At 35.5% G+C, this 9542-nt stretch overlaps 1 protein-coding gene across 1 annotated transcript in view; it reads right to left on the minus strand.

Moving 5' to 3' along the window:
- DNAL1 (dynein axonemal light chain 1) overlaps positions 1-7169 on the minus strand; it is a 28407-nt gene extending 21238 nt beyond the window's left edge. The window contains exons 1-3 of the mRNA XM_021679905.2: positions 7136-7169; positions 4059-4168; positions 1075-1130 (exon numbers count right to left, since the gene is read on the minus strand). Of these exons, the coding sequence (XP_021535580.2) occupies positions 1075-1130; positions 4059-4093 (91 nt within the window). The 5' untranslated portion in view covers positions 4094-4168; positions 7136-7169. The remainder of the gene's footprint in view (positions 1-1074; positions 1131-4058; positions 4169-7135) is intronic.
- Between the last annotated feature and the right edge of the window lie 2373 nt (positions 7170-9542).

Genomic DNA, 9542 nt, shown 5'->3' on the forward strand with positions numbered 1-9542 from the left:
ATTCCTTACTGTGGAAAAGTGGTCAAAAGTGTTTGAAAAACACAATCTAAGGGAGAGATAACATGGGTCTAAATTAAAGCTGTAACTTCTGGAAATGAAAAAGCAACAAATTATTTGAGAGCTCTTTCAAAGAGTAGAGTTAACAAGACTTCGTGATGGACTTGGACGTAGGTCTTAAGGGAAGTAAAGGACGAGGATGGTAGGTTAAATAATGGCGCACCAAAAGATACCTAAATCTTAAACCTTGGAGCCTGTGAATGTTACCTTATATGGGGAAAAAGTACTTGGCAGATGTCATCAAGTTAAGGATCTTAAGATACGGACAGTATTCTTGATTATCCAGGTATTCCCTAAATGCAGTCACACATATCCTCATAAGAGGAAGGCAGAGAAAGATTTGACACAGACAAAAGAGGAGAAGTCAATCTGACCACAGAGGCAGAGATTAGTGATGCCCTCATAAGCCAAGGAATATGGCAGCCATCAGAATCTAGAAGAGGCAAGGAACAGATTCTCCCCAAAAGCCTTCAGAGGCAGCGTGGCTCAGTCAAAACCTTGATTTTGATCCACTGAAACCAATTTTAGACTTCTATCCTCCAGAACTGTTCTTTTGTTGTTCCTGTTGTTTTTCAGAACTGTTGCTTTAAGCCACCAAGTTTCAGCAACCATAGGAAACTAGCAGGAGTCAGAACCCTTGGCAACTGGGATGGTGGCAATGTCATTAACACAAATAAGGAGCACAAGAAAAACAATGATGGTGAAGAATTAAAATTTAAATACAACAAGTATGAAACACAAGACAAATTTGAACAAAAAATATATAATTAAAGAATCTAATTCTATTTAATTCTAACTCTATAAAAGCTTTAAAATGTCTTTAAAATGTTTAGATCTTGTGTTCTAATTTTCTTTGGATAACCAAATTTAAGACACATGGTTTATATATTCTCTCTGTCATCTGACAATTACTGTGGTTAAAACAGGTGCCAGCTTCTGGGATTACATAGTGTCTCTGGAATGTTTATTCCAATAACGAGAAAATCCAAGAACCATCTGTTACTGTGGATCACTTACTTAAGCCATTGAGGTTGGCAATTTTTTCAATGCAGTTTGTAGACAGTGAAAGCTTCCTTAAAAAGAACAAAGGAAAACTTGAATTAATACAAAACAATTTTAAATGGTGTAGCGGATAAATAAATAAATAAATAAATAAATACATGGTGTATCAGAAATTATTCAAGTGCCCATACATGATAATATTTAAGTCATGTTTTCTTTTTACACTGAATCCTTTTTTCCCTCTCAGACATGGCATGTATTCTTTCATTTTGAAATCCTCATACTTTTTTTCTGATTACAGAAGTTAATACAGATTCATTGTTGAAAATTAAAAAAAAAAACTTTCTGGGGCGCCTGGGTGGCTCAGTCGTTAAGCGTCTGCCTTCGGCTCAGGTCATGATCCCAGGGTCCTGGGATTGAGCCCCGCATCGGGCTCCCTGCTCAGCGGGAGGCCTGCTTCTCCCTCTCCCATTCCCCCTGCTTGTGTTCCCTCTCTCGCTGTGTCTCTCTCTGTCAAATAAATAAATAAAATCTAAAAAAAAAAAAAAAAACCCAAAAAACTTTCTGAAGTAATTTGGTGTTTTCTATTAAATTTTTTAAATGCATGTGTTCTTTGACCCAGTGATTCATTTCTAGGAATACATCCTACTGAAATACTAATACCAATGCCAAAAGATATATAAGCTAGATTATTTAGAGTATTATTGTAACAAAAAAAAAATGGGGAAAAAGTCTATAAACACCTAGCAACTGAGGGATAGATAATGGAAAAACTATGCTGTCACTAACACAGATTAAATTGGGCTCCAGATACCAGCTTGGGAAGATGTCCATGATGTACAGTCAAGTTAAAAACCACCTAGCAGAACAATACATTTTATAAGATCCCTTTTGATAAAAAAGCAGATAGATGCATGTACAAAGATATTTATTTGCTCATGTGTTAAATAAATCATTCAGAAATGTATACTGAAGAAGTCATGTGTAATCCTAACCACACAGATTCCCCCAGAGAGAACTACTTTTAATGGTTTGTATATATTTGTCTAGGTTTTTTCTACTCATAATTTAATTATGTTAAAAAATTTTAGGGGTTCCTCAGTTCTCAGTTGGTTGAGCATCTGACTGTTGATCTCAGCTCAGGTCTTGATCTCAGGGTCATGAGTTCAAGCCCCACATTGGGCTCCACGCTGGGTGTGGAGACTATTTACCAAAAAAAAGAAAAAAATATTTTATGTAGGGAACATAACTACACATTCTTAGTCTTCCTTTCTTGACAAAATATTTAATATTTTAGAATATTTCATGCAAAAAATATAATAAAAGCTAATTTTGTTGAACACAATCTGTGCTCAGTATTCTTCCAAGTACTTTACATAAACTGTTTTAACCATCACAACAATCCTGTGAAATAAGTACTATTATTATCAGCCATATTTTACAAATAAGTAAACTGAGATACAAAGATGTTAAGCAATTTGCCTAATATTACATAGCCAGAAAGGGGCAGAGTTAAATTTAAAACCCCCCAAAAACTGACTCTAGAACATGTGATCTTATCCTTTCTGATGTGACTTGAAGAAGAATTATTCATTTTTTTACAAAAGCAATTACTGTACAGTGTAAATTATTGGTCAAATTGCATATTTTCTAGTAATCCCCAACTCCTGACAACTACCAGTGAAAAATGGAGTGCCTTAAATCTGGGAATATGATTGGGGATGAATTCTTTAATTGTTGTTTAGGCAACCTGCCCAAAGAGATAGTCAGCAAAAATATGAACAGGCTGACTCTTTCCAAGCAGTTTCCAAGGTACTTTGGTACTAAGAACAATACCTTCTCAAATGTTTGCCTTTGAGAAGGCTTTATGATAAAAAGATATTTGACCACTTTGAAACAGTGCTCTTTGAAATCATGCTTTTGAAGCAAAAAAAAAAAAATCTAAGGTGGAGTTTTATATAATACACTGTGCTGTCATCATAAAGGACAAGTTGCATACAATAACTATGTTTGGTTTTCCCATTTCCCTAAGGGAAATGAAACATAGACAGATATTAGTCTAATTCATAGGTTCACAAATTACGTGTCTAAGAGGTACTCAAGTTGCTTATTATAAATACAGATTCCTATATTTTCATCAGTAGATATTCTGTTTCTATAAATTTGAGGTGGGGCTTATCTCCTGCATAAGGAGATTCTTATGTAGGTAGTCAGTGCACCACACTTCGAAACACACAGGGTGGAGAAATCAAAAAGAACCCCAAGTGATTCTATAACATTCTACAGCTCTGAGAAGAGACACTGCAGCCTGAGAGCATGGTCACAAGGTGTCATGGTATAATTGCCTCAAATTAGCCACAGAACCTTACTAAAAAGTACGTAGAGTATTTAGAAAATAAGTTAAGAGGAACTAATAAAGATCTGATACTTAAAGTCACAGGAAAATAGAATTACAAAATAATAAGTATAATTTGATTCCAATTAGGAAAAGAAATTAGAAGGCTCTATATCAAAATGCTAACACTGGTTCTCAAGAGGTGGTGCAATTTTGGTTGATATTAATTCCTTTCCTTTGTGCTTTTTATATTTTCTAGATGTTTTACAATGTATTTTTATAATTTGAAGAAAAAATTTAAAGCAGCATCTCTTAGGCTTCTGGTAAGTATAGTACTGACTGGCTAATTTTATAAGAGAAAGTATTAGATTTTATGACAATAATAGTCTTATTGTGTTATTTAGTTTCTCCCAAGAGCCAAGGAAACTTCTATTTTCCAGGCACATTATACAAATTCTACTGTAAAAAAATACTATATTGTTCAGGGTTACTTTATTAGTAGTCCCATAAACCAATAATCTCTTATGTTTGGCTTTGCCAAAGGGGGAATTACATTAACCAAACAAACAAACAAAAAAAGAGAAATGAAGATCACAGGAAACAAACACATTTTTTCTAGTTTGTGTATTTAGAAAAGAAAGGGAAAAAAGACAAGAGAACTTACTCGCAATTAGCAAGTGTGGACAAGGATGCATCCATCTTCTCTATAGGGGGAATCTGAGCATAAAGCTTTATCTCTTTGGCTTCGGATGGCTTTTGACTGGTTTTCTCTTCCTATGATAAAAATTAGTTTGGAAGAAAGTGAACCCAGATTATAATACAGAACTAAAAAAGTCCAGAATATCCTAAGGCTTTTAATGTTTATTTCAAAACAATTATTAGAATTTCATAACTCTGTGCATGCTTTACAATTCACTTGCTGACATTTACTAACTGACCCTGATAACCAGGCTTCTACATGGTTGGTTCAGATAATTTATTGTTAGGTCCCAACCAAATGGAAAGGAGGAGGAAAGAAAATAACTTCCATTTCTGTAATATTTAAAATCCTTGGGACACCAGGGTGGTGCAGTCAGTTAAGCATCCACCTCTGGCTCAGGTCAGGATCCCAGGGTGCTGGGATCAAGCCCCACATCAGGTTCCTTGTTCAGCAGGGAGCCTGCTTCTCCCTCTGCCTGCCATTCCCCCTGTGTGTACTCTCTCTCTCTCTGACAAATAAATAAATAAATAAATAAATGAATAAATAAAATCTTAAAAAAAATAAAATCCTTTAAGAGTCTATCAATAAACAAAAAAATACAACAACAATAATAACATTTTCTTGGGAAGAATTCTTTTTCTTTTTTTTTTTTTAAGATTTTATTTGACACAGAGAGAGAGAGAGCACAAGCAGGGGGAGCGGCAGGCAGAGGGAGAGGGAGAGGCAGGCTCCCCGCCGGGCAGGGAGCCCGATACAGGGCTCGATCCCAGGATCCTGGGATCACAACCAAGCCGAAGGCAGTTGCCCAACAGACTGAGCCACCCAGGCACCCCATCTTGGGAAGAATTCTTTGTCCCTAAGAACCTTTTTCTTAAATATCAGATTTAGATCTATAAGATCAACTATTTTGTCATCTCGTCTTGCTTTTTCTTTTTTTTTTTCAATTTTATTTATTCATTTGCCAGAGAGAGTACAAGCAGGGGGAACGGCAGGCAGAGGGAGAAGCAGGGTCCCCGCTGAGCAATGAGCCCCATGCGGGACTCAATCCCAGGACACTAGGATAATGACCTAAGCCAAAGGCAGATGCTTAACCGACTGAGCCACCCAGGCGTCCCTCTTCTTGCTTTTTCTATACACAGTTCAGTCTGAGATAGAACCCCAAAATGCCAAGAATTCTGGAACATAACATCCTTACAACACAGCTGAGGTCAAAGCTATTTGCTCTACTATTACTTAAACTCTATCTCAGATTTTCAGTATTATGTACACAATTTAAAATTTAATTACCAATATATGCTGCCTAATAATATTTTTGAAGTACCTCAATACTTAAAGTTAGTTCTCTCTCTCCAACAAAACAGGAAGCTCCTAAAGTGAAGGGCCCATTTCCTTTGCTTTCCTGTATTTTCTATAACATAGTGCACTATAAGACACACAGAGGCTTGTTTTTAAAAATCAAATCATAACATGTCAATACTAGAAAATACATAATTAAAAAAACAGAAAAAGAAAATACACAATAAGTTGAAAGGAAAATATCTAATACACATCCACTCAGTACTTATTTTTGTGTCATACATTTGTAGGTTATAAGAGGGGAACGGATACATAGTAGATCCTCAATAAATGTTAGCTTAATCAGTGAAAGAGTGAGCTTAATGTCTTCAAATAATCTTAAAGTCAATGATTTATAGCCACAATATAATCTAGAAATAGAACCTACAATGCAAAACAAAAAAGCAACCACTTATTATTGTCAGTAAATAAAGACCTAAAATCTGATTGAAAGAAAATCTAATACTAAATTTATTCCATATTTACTTTTCTTCTTTGACAAAACAGATTTTTCATTAACCAAACAGAAATAGATTTTTTAAATGCAAAGTACAAAGAAGTTTATAAGCACTAAAACAAGAATTCAAATATTTCATTATCCTATCCACCCTATTTTCCCTAGACACCAAGCCTCCTGAAAGACTTTTGATTCAAAGCTCAGCTTCAAAAGCAAAAGATACATTATTATACAAAAAACTATTGATAATATCCACAAAAAAGTTATCACTTGGCATAGAAATTGAGGCACTATCTCTATACTCTATGGAAATTCTATTTATGATGCTGAATTACAACTATTCAAACTTTATAGAATGTTTTATTCAAAATATTTATAGTTTATATTCAATTCATGTTTTTTATAATGCAGTTTCCTTTCTTATGTTAGTATATGCTGTAGGATTTTCTTCCAGCTTTACTGACATGTAACATTATATAAGTTTAAGGTGATGATTTTATACATGTATATATTATAAAATGATTAACACAATAAGGTTAGCTAACACATCCATCACCTAATTTTTATTTGTTTTTGGTGCTAAGAACTTTTAAGATCCACTCTCTTAGCAGCTTTCAAGTATATAATGCAATATTATTAACTATAGTCACCATGCTGTATATTAGATCCCCAGGACTTGGCTTATAACTGGATGTTTGTACCCTTTGACCAAAATCTCCCCATTTCCCCCACACCCCAGTCCCTGGCAATCACCATTCTACTCTTTGTTTCTGAGTTCAGCTTTTTTAGATTTTACATATGTGTGAGATCATAGAGTATGTGTCTTTCTCTGTCTGATTTCATTTAGCATAATGCACTCAAAGTCCATCCATGTTGTCGTAAATGGAAGGATTTCCTTCCTTTTTTGTGGCTGAATAATATTCCACTCTCTATATATAAAATTTTTTTATCCATTTACACACTAATGGACATGTAGGATATTCATATTGATGTAATCCACTGATTTTAATCAGACTTTCCCAGTTTTACTAGTACTCATTTATACACGAGTATGAATGTGTTTCTATGTGTGTATTAAGTGTATACAATTTTATCACCTATATAGGTTCACGTACCCAACACCACAGTCAAGACAGCTAAATAGTTCCAGTACCCCAAAGATTCCTTGTACTGAATGGTCAGATTTAAATAACTATCCAATAATTCTCCTTGTATGGTTTCTAAAAGAGGTAAAAATTCATATACTCACCCATCTGGCTAGAGCTTCTTTGATTGTTGTTGCTTTTGCCTTAAAAAGAGAAGAAACAAGAGTGTCTTTATTGGTATGATTTGTTGATTCAGTTTTCATGCCATGATTATTAGCCTCGGCATCTACCATTGAAAAGATTAACTTTTTTCTTTGAGACTTTATATGCAAACTGAGTGTTTTAATTTCCTGAAATCAGGATGATTTATTTAAATGCCTCTCAGAGAAATTAAGGAAATCATGATGTAATGCCTATATACTTCACTCCCACTTGGTTTACAAAAAAAATATAGCTTTCAACATTTGATATTAAAATAGGTCTCATTTCATTGATTCTAAGATCTACATCTTTTACATTTTAACATCTTTGAAATTTGGATGCATTTTAAAACCAGGAACAATTTACAATTCCTGTGGCCAGGTGGCAGTGGTGATGACCTAGAAAAATATTAACCATTTTATTTCATATACATATATTCCTTTGCAAAGAATGACATATGATAAAAATCTACATGCCTAAATACATTTAAAAGAACTCTGTCGTATATATATACCACATTTTCTTTATCCATTCATATGACCTCACTGATACGAGGAATTCTTAATCTCAGGAAACAAACTGAGGGTTGCTGGAGTGGTGGGGGGCGGGAGGGATGGGGTGGTTTGATGATAGACATTGGGGAGGGTGTGTGCTATGGTGAGCGCTGTGAATTGTGCAAGACTGTTGAATCACAGATCTGTACCTCTGAAACAAATAATACAATATATGTTAAAAAAAAAAAAGAAGAAGAATATAACAGGAGGGGAAGAATGAAGGGGGGGATATCGGAGGGGGAGATGAACCATGGGAGACCACGGACTCTGAAAAGCAAACTGAGGGTTCTGGGGGGGCGGTGGGAGTATGGGTTAGCCTGGTGATGGGTACTGAGGAGGGCGCGTTCTGCATGGAGCACTGGGTGTTATACACAAACAATGAATCATGGAACACTACATCAAAAACTAATGATGTAATGTACGGTGATTAACATAACAATAAAAAATTTTAAAAATTAAAAATAAAATTAACTTATGATCCAGTAAAAAAAAAAAAAACCTCTGTCAATAGGTACAAAACAAAAATTCTAAGTGATAAGAAATTACTTGTTATGGTTTAATTCCAACTTCTTATTTTTCTTTCTTAGAACATAAAATAATGTTGCACCTTATAATCAATAGTATCTTAGATTCAATTTAATATGACACTTAAAACGTTAAATGTGAGAAAAGGAAGACATCCTTTGAATTACGCTAGAGTTCATTTAAAAAAAAAAAACCTAAACAATACCAAAAGGAAAAGTTTAAAAATACAGTTGAGCCTCCAACAAGACAGGCATGAGGGACACCAACCTCCCCACCCCCACCCCCTGCAACACAGTCAAAAATCTGAGTATAACTTCTGACTCGCCAAAAACTTTACTAATAGCCTACTATTGACCTGAAGCCTTACCAATAACATAAACATTTGATTAATACATATTTTGCATGTTATATGCATTATATACTATATTCTTACAATAAAGTAAACTAGAGAAAAGAAAATATTATTAAGAAAATCCGTAAGAGGGGTGCCTCGGTGGTTCAATAGGTTAAGTGTCCAACTCTTAGTTTTGGCTCAGGTTATGATCTCAGGGTTGTGAGATGGAGCCCCATATTAGGCTCAGTGTAGAGTCTGCTCAAGATTCTCCCTCCCTCTCAGCCCCTCCTCTGGCTCACAGGCTCTCTCTCTCTCCAAAATAAATTTTTAAAAAAAGAAAAAAAATCATAAGAGAAAATACATTTACAGTATCGCAGTGTATTTTTTTTTTTTAAGATTTTATTTATTTATGGGGCACCTGGGTGGCTCAGTCGTTAAGTGTCTGCCTTCGGCTCAGGTCATGATCCCAGGGTCCTGGGATCAAGCCCTGCATCGGGCTCTCTGCTCAGCGGGGAGCCTGCTTCTCCCTCTCCCACTTCCCCTGCTTGTGTTCCCTCTCTCGCTAGGTCTCCCTCTGTCAAATAAATAAATAAAATCTTAAAAAAAAAAAGATTTTATTTATTTGAGAGAGAAAGAGAGAGCACAGGCAGGGGGAGCAACAGAGGGAGAGGGAGAAGCAGGCTCTCCGCTGAGCAGGGAGCACAATGTGGGGCTCGATCCCAGGACCCTGGGATCATGACCTTAGCCAAAGGCAGCCGCTTAACCGACTGAGCCACCCAGGCACCCCTGCAGTGTATTTATTGAAAAAAATCTGCATGTAAGTGGATCAGTGCAGTTCAAACCTATGTTGCTCAACTGTATATGTCATTATGTCTAGAAAGCAAAGACACAGTGATAAATAATCCTTGGGTTAAAAAGTAAACTATAGGGCACCTGGGTGGCTCAGTCAGTTAAGCG

The sequence above is a fragment of the Neomonachus schauinslandi genome, chromosome 9 (genome assembly GCF_002201575.2).
Source record: "Neomonachus schauinslandi chromosome 9, ASM220157v2, whole genome shotgun sequence".
NCBI classification, from domain to species: domain Eukaryota; kingdom Metazoa; phylum Chordata; class Mammalia; order Carnivora; family Phocidae; genus Neomonachus; species Neomonachus schauinslandi.